At 39.9% G+C, this 15,016-nt stretch overlaps 1 protein-coding gene across 6 annotated transcripts in view; it reads right to left on the bottom strand.

Moving 5' to 3' along the window:
* TAB2 (TGF-beta activated kinase 1 (MAP3K7) binding protein 2) overlaps positions 1-15,016 on the bottom strand; it is a 55,565-nt gene that overhangs the window by 2,827 nt on the left and 37,722 nt on the right. For 4 of the 6 annotated variants that reach the window (XM_084777078.1, XM_084777077.1, XM_084777081.1 and 1 more), the window contains 4 exons: positions 12,471-13,971; positions 4,004-4,164; positions 3,701-3,794; positions 2,598-2,678 (listed from right to left, as the gene is read on the bottom strand). In XM_084777078.1, coding sequence (XP_084633204.1) covers positions 2,598-2,678; positions 3,701-3,794; positions 4,004-4,164; positions 12,471-13,971 — 1,837 coding nt within the window. The remainder of the gene's footprint in view (positions 1-2,597; positions 2,679-3,700; positions 3,795-4,003; positions 4,165-12,470; positions 13,972-15,016) is intronic. The other 2 variants (XM_084777079.1, XM_084777082.1) reach the window with 2 other exon arrangements.

Raw genomic sequence — 15,016 nt, 5'->3', positions numbered from 1 at the left:
TAATCTGCATGAGGGTGATAGGTCACCTGGAGTTACAGACAACCGAATCCAGGCCGCCATGTTTCACAGGAAGTACCTTCCCCACTGATGCAGCTTGCATTTTATGCTTTAACCATGAGTCAATGATTTTCACCAAATTCTACTGACAGGATAGGTTCTTCCTTCACTTTGTTTCTACTTGCTGTATTCCACTGACTAATCCAGCTATGTGGAGCAGCTCTTGTATCTTACAGGTAAATTGCACTTGGTCATGGTGAATGGTCTTTCTGTGTCGTTAATATACACCAGCTAGGCATGGTGGCACATGCTGTAATCCCAGCACTTGGGAAAGCAGAGGCAGTGGGTTTTTGAGAGTTGTGAGACCAGCCTGGTCTACAAAGCAAGTCCAGGACAGCCAGGGCTACATAGAGAGACCTTGTCTCCAAAAGCCAAAAGCCAAACCAAACCAAACAACCCACACACCTATGTTCATTGGTGTCTGGCCTATAGCTTCCTGTTCTTGTAGGGCCTGCTCAGTTTTGGTCTCCTCAAACATTTCCAAGTGTCCATTTCAGTTTTGGTCTCCTCAAACATTTCCAAATGTCCCTTTCAGTTTTGGGCAAGAGAATGGTATTAATTCTTTGAATGTTTCACAGAATTTACTCAAAAAGCTATCTAATTCTCTTAACTGTCCAGAAGATACTGTCATTACTGACTCAGTCTCACTGCTAGCAGGCTGGCATTTCTTCTTGATCCAGTTGGATAGGCTTTCTTGGAATGTATTTATTAGAAGTTACTAGTTTGTAGACATAGAAATGTTCACATTGGTCCCTTGTGATCCTTCTATTTTCGAGGCTTCTGTTGTTATGACTTCTCTTTCAGTTTTTAACATGAATTTTCCTTTTCCTTAATCTGTCTAGCTAAGGATATGTAATTTTAGCTTTTCAGATGTTTTAATTAATTTTCTGTTGCTTTGTACTGTACCTTCATTATTAGTTTCCTTCTACAAACTTTGGGCCTACTTTCTTGTTCTAGGTCTCTGAGATGTATAGTTAGGTTGATGTCTTTATTTTTTTTAAACATAGGTTTAATCTCTATAAATTTACCATGGGTATTGCTTTTGTTGTCTCTAACAGGTTGTGGTTATGTTTGGTTTTTGTTTTCTTCCAGACACTGAAGTGTAAGAAGTGGAGTTCTGGATCAACCTTAGGTGTAGGCTTTGTGAGCTGCGCATGCCCGGATCACGTTCCAGATGCTTTAACCACTGATCTCCTCGAGGAGCCAGTGGATGTTGAAGAGTGTATTGCTTATTTTCCATGAAGTTTCTGGTTTCACAGGACCATGGGTCAAAGATAGTTGAAATGATTTTGATCTTAATTTTTACAGATACATTTTATGGGAAGAGAGTTCTGTACATGCTGTGTCTTCTGACTTCATCATACACATAGAAATCACATTCTCTCTCTCTTTCTTTCTTTCTTTCTTTCTTTTTTGGTTTTTTGAGATAGGGTTTCTTTGTGTAGCCTTGGCTATCCTAGACTCACTTTGTAGACCTGGAACTCACAGCGATCTGCCTGCCTCTGCCTCCCGAGTGCTGGGATTAAAAGAGTGCGCTACCATGCCCAGCCACATTCTTTGTTCTTAGAGGCAACTTTAGACTTAAAAAATATAGTTTGTCTGATTTACTACTAAGTGAAGACCAGCATTCCTGGTGTTATTTCTGGTTCTTCCAGCCTTTCTGATTTCTTTTGTTATCTGATGATTCTTTTCAGTTGTTTACTCTGACTGTTTTTTAACCATTTGTGTACTTGTTTATACTATTTTCCCCTTGTTTGTGGTGGTGTGGGTATTGTTCAGTTACATCTTTCTATTTTAAGTTGGTTGACAACTTCAGTTCAATTGTATGCAGAAAGAGCACACTTTCACCAACTCCACCTGGCCACATGCTGTGTTCTTACAACCAAAATTTGCTTTCTTAATACTGTATGTTTATTTAAAAATTCTTGATTTTATTTTTCTTAGGGCTAAAAGCAAATTATGTTTGATTAATGACTGACAGTGTTGTGGTGATCTAAATGTGCCTACACATGTTCCTTAAGGAAGTCAGGCTTATGGACAGGATTTCATTACACATATTTAATGTCTGGCTCAAACACACAGACTTATTGAACATGTCTTAGCTTGTTCTGTGACTGTCAATGCTGTAAAATGTTACTAGATAATAGTTTCTGAAATTCAGCTGGAATTCAGTCTATATTACTTAGAGTTATACAGAACAACATTCTCAAAAAACCTGAATTTCTAAGGTGCCTTCCTTATCATTGTTTAAAAAATTAAAGAAAACCCTTATACTTTGTTTTAAACCCAAACTTTCTGTTTTGGGAGTACATAGTGGCCACTAAGGCCTCAAACATTATTCTTAAGAAGTTAAATACATTACATCTTTACATCCTCCCCAAGCCCCAGAATGTAATATAAAAATAAGCAAACATCTTCCTAACAATTTACCCAGAATGCCAAAGTGGAATTCTAAAGTGGAAAGTTGAAAAAAAATAAAAATTTTCTAAGGTTTTGCTTTCCAAAATGTAACAATTTTCACACTCAATGGACACACTGACCTTTGGGTTTTGGTGGCACAGGGCCTACAAATCCAATATTGTCATAAAAGTTATGAATAGCGCTGGGGTTAAAATGTGGTCCTGAAATATATAAAAAGTAAATATATCAATATTTAAAGCTCAAAAATACTTAATTTATTTTTAAAGCAAGCATTTCTTTCTAAAAATAAACAGAAGAAATGCTTTAAATAATACCCTCTTAATTTCAAATTATATGTAAGATTTCAAAAACATCTCAAAATATAAGTATAAGATAGTACTCATAAACAGAGGCAAATGGTAAACTGGGAAGAAGTGAAATTGATGCTCATGAGAAAGAATCAGAAGCCAAGCCTTGGTTCTACGTGACGAGCTAGAATGATAGCTTACTGGCATTTTAACATCAATTTAAGAAAAATCCATCATCTTTCTGTTTAATGGATGCTGGATTATACATAGAAATGTGACTCAAGAGTCCTTTGTTAAGTTTCCTTTGTCTCATTTTTAAGTTTTATATATTTCTATTTCTTCCCCAACTTCAGAATTAAGTTTCAGTGATGAAATTTTATTCATGTTTTCTATGGACTGAATTAAGTCTAAGTACTTTTTACTACAATAAGAAATTATTGCTAGTTACTAATTGTGGGGGGGGGGGAAGTCCCAAGCCCTGTCACTGTTTACAGAACACAGCTATACTCTTATGTCTTTTTCTACTGTAGCAATCAAGGCAGTGCCAGAGAGGATGACATACAGTTCTTGAAAGGCAGAAGGAAAAGGGGAGAGTTTCACCAACACATCCATTAATAATAACCGTTAACAGGTTCTATACACACAGAAGCCAGACCTTTGACCGTGCAGCTAGATACACAACCACTGTCCTCCCTTACCACAGGGCTCAGCAGAAGCTACAGCAGATCCAAAGGCTACTTACTGAGTGGATCTGTTTCTTGAACCAACTACATACTTATGGGGGAAGGGTGGCTAAAAAGCCAGCTGTTCTTGGGTGCTACTTGGCTCCAAAGCTGAACATCTGAGACAGTGACAGGTAAATCTGTTCTCAGCCACAGGACAAGAGTTGGCAGATCAAGTCAATGAGTTTCAGCTGAGTACGCACTGAACTTTACCTCGGGCTTGAAAAAGATCAATTTCTTTGGTTAAGCAGTCAATGTCAATCTGGAGTTGTCTATTACAACTTCTCAACTGCTGCATTTCTTCGAGCTGAAAAATAATTCCATGTAAAAAAGGTTTGTATTGGATTCTCATGTTATCAGTTAAGAAAGAATGGAGTTTGGCAGGGGGAGGGTAAGGACAGAAAAACAAGTATGACTTAAGAGCATTTGCAGAAAACTAGAGCAAGCTTTACACTATGGCAGACAGCCTGCTCTCCTGGTTAAGCTCAGAGGTCACAGCAGTTGCATAAGACTTACTGAAGGTATTTGGGATATGGAATTTGATCTCTTCAGGCGCCTTCGAGTTAGATTATTTTCCATCTCATTGACCTCAGATTTGAGTTTATCCAGCTTTTTCTTCTGCATCTCGAGCTCTCTTTGAAGCCGTTCCATCCTGGCCTTCTGGTGCACCAGCAGAGCTGCAATGTGAGCACAAGTGTGAGGACCCACCCACTCCAGCAGCTAACCCTTAAGCAGACATGCATTTCTGTGACAGTCTGCTAAGAATTCCAGAGCTACATTACAGCAAAGTATTGCTAAGCACTTAAAATGTAAAAAAACACTAACCTGGAAAACTGTTAGTTACTTAAGCAAATACTGTCCACTTAAAGATTTCTGTGGTTGGGTTAAGCCTCCATTACTGCTGAAGACAGTGTCTACAGCCTACCCCTTTTAGAGGGTTCTAGTATACTGAGCTAACGTACTAATTGTTCGCTAGGTCATGACTCTTACTCTTGGGAATGACAAGTCTTTCCTCTAGTGTGACACACTGGTCACACGAGATATTCCTTTTTTTTTTTTTTTAAAGATTTTATTTTATTTATTATGTATACAGTGTTCCATCTATATGTACATCTGCAGGTCAGAAAAGGACACCAGATCACATAATAGATGGTTGTGAGCTACCAGGTGGTTGCTGGGAATTGAACTCAGGCACCCTGGAAGAGCAGTCAGTACTCTTAACCTCCGAGCCATCTCTCTAGCCCCACGCATGAGATATTCTAACATGACAATTGTACAGACGTCTTATAAGGGGATAAAAAATGGGGTAAATACATTTTGATGTATGTAACAAACAAGATTGACTTCAAGCCACATGAATATTAACAAATTGTTCAAACTGTAAATTAAAAACTATCATTTACATAAACAAATACTTTACTTTCTCATTCTCAGACTACATTTTGTGGAACTACTTTAGCAGGATTTCTAAAAGAAGCAATAAATCTTGTATCATAAATGCTGAACTACCTGAGAAAGCTTATCAAACTATCAACCTTGGTGAATCCCCTGGAGCCAGCCCTGTGACATAGGATCCTTATCTTTTGGGACATTTGATTGGAAGGACATCTTGGGATAACGCTACCCAGAGAATAGACTGATGTGAGAACATACCTTAAGCCTGCAGTATTAGTGCCTCCTACATGTAGGAATGTTTAGACACACAGACACTTAACCACTGAATTACAACTATCTGAAGTGTGCAGTACAATGACATGCTATACAGGCTTGCATCTTATAGTTAGTAGGTATACCAGCGCCTGGGTATGCAGTAGCATTACCATACAGACCTGGGCACTCCATGGTAACCTGCATGGTAGACTGGGTACCTGGCACATTTTTCAGACTGTATCACTTGGTAAATGTTGTTTGTTCATTTAAAAAGGAATTCTAGGGGCAGACAGAGAGTGTGGAGAAAAGATAAGATTTGAAGGATACTGGTTAAAAATTTTCCAAAACTGAAGAAAATAAAAATATAATTCTAGAAGATAATGGGACAATTTGTTCACCTAACTTAATCATCAGAGTACGATGAATAAGCACACTTTCAAGGCTGGAAGAATTTTTCAATCACGGGTAAATGCTAAAATATTTTTTTTTTCTGAAATAATTTTTTTAAAGGAAAAATAAAAACCCTAATGTAAAAGGATGAAATGTGATAAAAAAAAAACTATCAAGAACTGATTATATGTATGTGTGTGTATATATACAACTATGGTGACTGTGTGAGAATGGCAGAAATTATTATAAAAGCAAAGTGAAACTAAAATACTAGAAAATAAAAAAGAACTGGGAGCACAAACTCTGAGAAGCATGTCATGGTCTTGGAAAGAAAGCTCCAAGGCCATCTTCTCTTGTGTTTTCCTTAAAGGGCTATGCTTAAGTCTATGCGGAACCCGTTCTTAAATGCCAAATGAAGGTACACCTTCTAAATGAAATACTCAGTTTCTAAATTAAAATAACAAAAAGAAAAATAAAGAACACATGCTTAAACCTAGTAGGCAAGAAAGGACACAAAAGATATAGAAAACAAAAAATCTGAACTGTTATTAGTGATCACAATAAATGTAATCTTATTTTAAAAATATTTATTTTATTTTATACGTATGACTGTTTTGTCTGCGTGTATGTGCATTCCTCCAGCCTGCAGAAGTTGGAAGAGGGTGGAGGGTCCTCTGGAGCTGGAGTTACAAGTGGCTGTGAGTCTCTGTGTGGGTGCTGGTAACTGGACCCAAGTCCTCTATAAGATCACTGCTGAACAATCTCTCCAGTCCACAACATCGACTCTTAAAATTCAGATGTATGCAGTTTATGTGAGAAACATTCCACTCATCCATTGCTTTAATAAGCTGAGAAGTTGCGCCTTCCTGCCCTGGGTGTTTACAGTAGCGGGTGACTAGGGCACAACAGGACTCTGAAAAAGAGTGGGAAGGCCACAGGACATATTCAGCTGCCTTTAAGTCCTCTTTCTGTCAAAACCAAATAACGGATAAAAGCAATTTGAGCACACGCTTCCTTCTGCTGCTGCGACAACCACACTGGCCGGCCAGTCACCAGGGCCTTCCCAACAGTGTCTCTAGGGAGAGCTGCCTTGCCTCAACCTCTGCCAGCTTCTGATAGACATGAGTATTTCTTCATTCAAGTTCTAGATAGGGTTAGTTTTAATAATTTTAGGCACTTTAAGTAACACCTAATTCTACCAGAAACATAAAACTTAAAACTATTAGAAGAGAATGTACTTATTAAAGACTATCCATTGTAAAATGTCCCACATATTGATAAAGATTTTAGAATTATTATTTTTGAAAAGATTTTTATCACTAAAATGTGGAGGGTACTGATTTCTCAAGTCTTAAATTTATATAATTTAATGTGCCTAAATTAGATATATGACTAAGTCATACTCAAGTTAGAATGTAGAAAGTACAATGTCAGCTTTTAAAATAAATCTAAATTCTTTTGGACTTCAATTGTTGGCAACAAAGACTGATTCTGTTTTATACATTGCTGCATTACCACTAGACATTTATTTGGTAAGTGAATCACAAAAGATTCAAAGATGGTAGCTTTTTAAAGCATTCTGCTTTCATCTGTTTTGCCATTTTTAAGGCTAGCTGAAATCACATCTTGCAGCATGGCCTGTAATTTGAAGAACAGACACAACAAGACACAACTGAGACAGTGTGGAGGCCCCGCACATGCACATCCTGTCCAGTCAGGACTAGCACCGGCTAGTCATTTCCAGTCAGGACTAGTACCGGCTAGTCATTTCCAGTCAGGACTAGCACCGGCTAGTCTTTTACCACAGCTGGCGAGGCCTCTGCTAGGCACTGCCTGACTTGTTGCCATTATTTGAACATAACTTAGGACTCTGCACTGAGGCACAGACGCCATCTAACGCTTACTTCAGACATTAGGATGCTTACAGCTTAGAGAAATCTCTCCTTTGAAATGAGACACAGCAGCAGGCTTCAGGCATGAGGGAATGTCATGAGGCCAGCTCACTGTGGTGACAAGGAGTATCACTGCAGCTCAAGGGAAACAGAGCACACAGCTTCTGCTGTCTGCTGTTCCACATTGTGGGATGACAGGGAAAGGCTTTTTAACTATGACATGAACACCACAAACCAGAAGGGGTAAAGACAGCAAATCAGAATACACAAAAGTAAAGCATTTAAATGAACATAGTCATAGTCACTGCAAGTTAGAAGAAAGTACACCAAGTCCCTTAAAAACAGGCATGCTCCCGAAGACACTCATCCCCCCTCACAGACGAGTTAAAACAAAATCTACACAATACATTTTAATGTGACAGAACAAGGAAGCATTTTCTTTCCAATCATTCAGCCACTTGGTAGAAGGGGGAAGAAAGTTCTTGCAAACACTGTCAAAGTGCTCTCTGCTCATAAATGAGGCGCAGAGACTAGCACAATAAGTCTAGGACGCTTCACATAGACGCCAGCCACATTGCTGTGCCGTCACATGGTACGATGGCAAACTGCAGTTTACTTAGAGCTGGGTGTGGCTATGGGATCTGCGTTACCCAAAGAACTCTCCCAGTAGAAGTTAGGGGCTTGGCTGATTTACTAGTATTTCTCTTGTCATGGAGCAGAGCTGGAACTTTTTCATATGGTTCTTGGGTAGAGACGATGCAGACCAGAGCCCACCAGCTAATATGTAATGACATTTTATGGAGGATGGGGCAGGAAGAGCATGGATTCAAAACTTATGTGGGTATTACAGAGAAAGATCCTGTTTTGAAAGAAAAGTGTTTATATATATATATACATAAGCACACCCTATATATAATTTAAATAGGGTTTGCATTATTTGTGATAAAACCTCGTATCATATAAATACTACATAAAAAGCTGCTATACTGTATTGTTTAGTAAGAAAAAGTTTGTATTTCTGCAGTATAGATGTAATCCTGACAGGTCCAATTTACCAACCTGTAGTTAGATGTGATCATTTAACCCTCCATGTGTTTACAAATAACCATATGTATGTAGTATATACCAAAATGTGCTTATGTGTGTATATATAGGCATGCATGCATACTTATGAGTGAATATAAAAAGAAAAATGTTTATAAAGATTGCATTTAACAGTTAAATTGTTAGAGGTGGAGACATATTTACTCTGCTTTTTTTGTCAGACCTTTTGAATGATTTGCATATTACTTTCATAGTACTTTTAAAATATTATTTTTCTTTTTGGTTTTTCCAGACAGGGTTTCTCTGTGTAGCCATGGCTGTCCTGGAACTCACCGTGTAGATCAGGCTGGCCTTGAACTCACGGATATCTACTTGCCTCTGCCTCCGGAGTACTGGGATTAAAGGTGTGTGCCACCCCTATCCAGCAAGGTATTAGTTTTAAGAGAAGCTTGCTAAGCAGAGCTCTCCACAGATGGGGCATGCTGCCTCAGAAGGCGGCTACAGAATGGACCTGCACATGCTGTGGCTCCTGCATGACCGTGCTGGGTGGGTAAGTGGACTAGTAGCCCCGAGTATAGAGTTCTGTACCACTTAAGGATCTCTTAAACTCTAAGAGGGACACCAAACAGGAATAGGAGGAGCTGACAGGTAGACTCACTAAAACAAAACAAAAAAACAAAGCAAAAAAAAAAAAAAGAACCCAAAACCAAATCATAAGCAGTTTGATGGCAATTTGTAATTACTGAGATGATTACTTAATAACATGATTACATAATAACATAAAACAAAGTTCTATGTAGGGTACTTCATAAAATTAAATCAAGTACCAATTTAAAACTATAACTAATTTAAATTATATTTTCTTTAAAAAGTCATCGAATTTGTATCATAACCAGAATTATTAACTCTCAAACAGGAGTGCTGTGATTTGTAAGAAAGTACTGGTGAAAAATGATAAGGAATGAGAAACACAAAACTCAATAAACTTATTTTCAACTCATAATTTTTTAGACTTGAATTTCTATTTTAGGTTCAAAGTTAAGGCCTTCGCTCAAAAAAAAAAAAATCAAAGCTTCTGTTAATACTAATAGGCTGATAGAATCATAAGCATAACTAAATAAGACTAAAGTATTATCAAAATACAATTTTATGGATATAAGTTTTTAAACAACAGTTTGTCATCTAAATTACTCTTAGGTTGCTGGAGGAGAGGCTGAGAAACTCTTTGGCAGCTGTGCTAGTTTGCTGAGCCTTGGCTATTCATACACTCAGTATGTATCTTTCTTCCCCGATGACAGGGGTCTGAATGAGGAGTGTTTTCTTCTCTCTCTATCAGAGCCAGTCACTATGGAGGAGGAGGAGGAGGAGGAGGAGGAGGAGGAAGAGGAGGATGAGGAAGAGGAGGATGAGGAAGAGGAGGAGGAGGAGGAGGAGGAGGAGGAGGAGACAGCTCCTCTACTTTTCAACAGCTTCCTCTCTGGTGGTCTTGATCAAGGGGAAAGAGGAATGTAGCTTATAGCTCAGTGGGTTCTCAGGAATATCAAACAGTAGGAACAGCAAGTACAAAGGCCCAAGGGATATCTTTCTTCTATGTTTAGGGGAACCTACAAAGGCCAGAGGAAGAAAAGGTAGTGACTGAACGAAAAAAAAAGCAGGGCCAGCCAGATGGTTCAGTGGGCAAAGTGCTTGACATTGGTAACTTGATAACCCGAGATTGATTCCCCAAACCATGTAAAGGTCAAAGGAGAAAACTGACTTCAAGTGAGTCCTCTGACCTCCATTCAAATGCTGCAGCACATGCATTCCTACCCACATATACATGCACATAAGCACACATATGTGGACATAATCACATACAACTACACATAGGTAAAAAAGGAAAAACATTCAAAACAGAGAAGCCAAAAAGTAGATGAGAAGGGATGGCAGGCATGAAGGTTTGAGAGCTTTTACTGTCAACAGACAACTGTCAAACTGCGCCGTGACAGGACCTGATGCAGCTTTGCACAGCATTGCCCTGGCTGCTGGGCTGCAAGCACCACAAGAAGGCGAGGGTGAGGGCTGGGTGCTGCCACCACCACACTCCTCTGAGAGGTGGTGGCCATTAGATGAAAACAGGGACTATGTGGGTAGGAAGACAGGATTCTGGATATCCTTGGAAGGCTAGGTGATAGGACTTTCAGTCAAATAAGATGTGAATGTGAAATAAGGGCGCCAACGATGTTTCCAAGGTTTATTCTCATCATTAGAAAATTCAACTGTTAGTAACTGACTAAGAGAAGAATAAACTGGTGCCAAAGTCAGAGGTTGTTTTAAGACCCACTAAATTTGGGAAACCCACCAAACATTCCAATGCAGGGCTATTGTGCAGATAAGGTGCCTTGAACTCAGGGAAGAAATCTGGCTTAGAGTTACCAACATGGGGTCATGAGTGTACATAGTGTTATTTAAAATCAGGAGGCGGAGGGGCATGGTGGCAGAGGCCCACAACCTCAGCACTTGGGAACTGAGGCAGGAGGATTTTGTCTTGGGCAGAGCAGGACTATATAGGACTATCTTGTTTAAATAAATAACAAAAATTAAGAGACCAAATGAGATCACTCCAAGAACAAACAGATAGAAAAGAGGTTAAGAGTTGTATTAATAGTAAGCCAGGGGACTCTGATCTCACTAGGACCAAAGAAGTAGAGAGCAGAGAGGCGAGGCAGGGACAGGGAGAATTGCACAGGATAAAAACAGTGGGGACACTAGATGTGAAATGCAATGTGCCATGGAGAAGAGGGTGGCTCATCTCCAGAGAAGGGAGATGAAGGCTCAAAGATGACTACTGAGCATGTGACAATGTATCGCCAGAGACCTTTCCTGCTTTTGGGTAACTGCACTGGGGGAAAACTTGATTGTAGTAGATTCTATAAAGATTGGGGAATAAAAAAATATGGAGGAAGTATATTTAAGGAACATTTTGTTTTCTTAAGTTAAATATAAACAAATATTTATAATGTCCTGTTAAAGGTGAATGCCTTCTTTATTTTACCTATCATAGTTTATCTTCATAAAAACTTTGCTCTATATTTAAAAATTAGCCAACAGGAAGCTATGCCATTCTGTCAGGAGACAGAACAAGGCTGATGGAAGAGGAACTTAGTGTTGGTGGGAAAGCCAGTATCTACAGCAACGAGGCATTGCTCAAAGTAAAACTGTTTGTCACAGGCATTGGGATGGTAGCAATTCTGCTGTAATGTCTAGCACAAACAGAATCACCCACCGTCACCTACAATACTCACATGCATCAGCTCACTCTATCAAGACTGCTAACTGTGTAAGTTTAAGCTGAGACACGGGCACCTGGTATTTTGAAATCTCTATAGAGAATTATGGAATTGGAAAACACTACACCCTAACTTGGATGAAGAGTCACTTAGTACATATTAGTTTAAAACAAGACTAAAGAGTCAGATTCCTCTATGAAATGTAGTCATAAAGCCAATGTACGAGAAAAGGATCATGGGGCTGGAGAGATGGCTCTGCAGGGGAGAGCACTTATGAAGTCTTGCAGTGGACCTGGGGTCAGTCATCCACATGATGGCTCACACCCATTCTTAACTCCAGTTCCAGGGGATATGACGACCTCTTCTGACCTCTGTGGGCACCAGCCAAGTGCATGGTACACAAACATACAGGCAGGTAAAACACCATTCATATAAAACAAAAGAAATTTAAAAATTATCTAAAAACAAACAAGGTAAAGTTGATTCTGAAGAGCTATTAACTATAAAACTCTACGATTTTGACCATAAAATTTAAATTAAAATTCACACGAATACTTTCAAATATTAAGATAATATTATTTGCGACATTTGAAGATGGAAGTTGGGCCAGGGATATACTAGAGTCAAGTGGAAGAATGCAAGGCTAGAACTGTAAAACAAGTAAGACAGAAGAGAAGGCATGCAGGTACCCATCCTGTGGTGAAGTCACCCGGTCCTGTCCTTTACCATTAGCATTACCTTGCGTGTAGGCAGCATCATCAGATCCCATACTCAGTTTCCGCGCTTCGCTCATTCTGTCCACATGTGCTAAAGTGGGGTCCGTGAGGTGTTGGATATTCTCTGTTTCTACATAATGGTCAGGATGATTTAGAAGATTTGTAAGTTCAAAGGTAGGGGAGACCACCCCTGGGGAAACTGCAGGGGGCTTATTGGGAGAAACTGTAATTTTGAAAGTATACTTTGTGTTGGGCTGAGTGACCACCACTCGAGGAGATGTTGCAGAGTTCCCACCTAATACTCGGCTTTTGGGAGGGTGGTGATGGATAAAGGCAGGGCCCATGCTCACTTGGCCAGACATGTTCCTGGAGGCTGCAGATGCCCCCGAGTTGGTGGATATGAAGAGTGTAGGTTGATTCCGCAAGCCCTGCTCATCTCCTGTGGTGGCATTGGCTGAAATATAGACCTTGGGTTGACTACGTGAGATCATCTCATCAGTACTTGGAGGACTGGCAGCTATGTAAACAGTGGGCTGATTTCTATTTAAGGTCTGGCTGTTGACCAACGAGGAAGTGCTGGCAGTTCGAGGTCCAGAAGAACGCAATTTCGAAGAACTGTTTCTTTGTGGGGGTTCAAGTTTGATTTCTATCTGGTTTTTTCGAGGTCCTGTTGAAATATTCTGAATGTTATATTGGCCATGAGCAGAAGACTGAGAGCTACCAGACGAATGGACTGTTGGCGGTTGTGGAGTAGTTGGCGAGCTGATAGGCATGTAGACATGAGAGGTCTGGTGGCCCTGCTGATTCGGCTGTTGGGTTGAGGTATGTGGCGAAGGATTGGATGCAGGATAAGTAGTCCAAGGACCAGGCTGGGAAGGTTGATAGGTTTGCTGAGGGTTCACGGGATTAAACTGAGATACCCAGCCAGAATGCTGTTGTGTCTGCCGAGCTGTACCACTAGGAGTTGTAATATAAGGCCTAATATAGATAGAATTTCCCTGTGGACTGTTAAGTACAGGTGGAGGTACACCATGTATGTGCAAAGATGTAGGAGTACTACGACCAGTCTGTATGTTTGGGGCTAAAGTTACCATAATAGGATTAAACCTTGGAGTTTGCTGAGAGAGGTTTGATGTCCCTTTGCTGCCTAGGTGAAATCCAAGATGCGGTGTTGAATTTGAAGCGCCAGATGTACTGGGCATTCCAAAAACATTAAAGCCTTGAGGAACTTGAGCTGGTGCTGTCTGTGGCTCCTGCTGAAACAGTTCGTTGTTGGACTGCCCACCTTGAAGCTGTCCATCACTAACGCTGTGTGTTAAAGCCCTACTTCCATTCACTCTGCTTCCTTCTCTTCCATGGTGGTAAACATTCTGTGACTGCAAGTCCAAGTTGAGAGAAGTCATGTGATTGCGTAGACCAGAAATTCCAGACTCATCTGAAAAATTCAGGTCTCCTTCACCATAAAGATACCTTGTACTCTCCTGAGAGAGAACAGCACAGCAGGCATCCAGGTTATTATTGTTCTGGAGAGAAAAACAAGAACAGGTCAGTTTTAGTCATGAGAAGTGAACACATAGACTATCATTACCACAGCAATACTACACAACTAACACAGCATCACAAGAGGCTTAGAGCTTTTGATTTGAGAACAATTTTATGTATATGCTTGAGTTATTAATTCTTACTATTAGTATAATGGAAAAACTTATAGTAACACATAAATGCAAACCAAAACACTGTCTAAGAAGATACTTAGTAAAATGGACTCATTCAAAGTGCAGCCTATAAGATCAAAAACTCAAGTGACAGCACATGCTGGCAAGGATATGGAAAACGGGGAACACGCCTTCACTGCTGGTGGGAATGCAAACTTGTATAACCACTTTGGAAATCTATCTGTTGCTATCTCAGAAAACTAGGAATAGGGCTTCCTCAAGACCCAGCTATTCCACTCCTTGGAATATACCCAGAAGATGCTCCAGCATACAACAGGGGTATATGCTCAACCATGTTCATAGCAGCCTTATTCATAATAGCCAGAACCTGAAACAGCCTAAGTGTCCCTCAGTTGAAGAATGGATAAAGAAACTGTGGTGCATTTACACTATGGAATACTACTCAGCTATTAAAAACAAGGAAATCCTGAAATTTGTGGACAAATGGACTGAACTAGAAATGATCATACTGAGTGAGCTAACCCAGAAACAGAAAGACTCACATGGTATATACTCACTTATATCTGGACACTAGCCCAAGAGGCATGTCCCATGAAAGTCTACACTTACCAGGAGTCTGGGATAATTATGAGGATATCCTTTGGGACTCTAGGTGAGAGAAGTATGGGAGAATGGGGAAATAGAAGGATCCAGAGGGTCCTAGAAACCTATAAGAAGAAGATCATGATGTGCAGATCTGGGCCCAGGGGTTCTGCTCAAACTACTGCACCAACCAAGGACAATACATGCAACAAACATTAAACTCCTTCTCATCAGATCTAGCCAATGGACAAAACATTTTCCACAGTTGAGTGGAGAGCGAGGACTGACTCGGACATGAACTCTGGTGCCC

This window comes from Acomys minous (genome assembly GCF_964271855.1).
Source record: "Acomys minous genome assembly, chromosome: 3".
In the NCBI taxonomy this organism is placed as follows: Eukaryota; Metazoa; Chordata; class Mammalia; order Rodentia; family Muridae; genus Acomys; species Acomys minous.
This window is presented reverse-complemented; position numbering and strand designations above follow the sequence as displayed.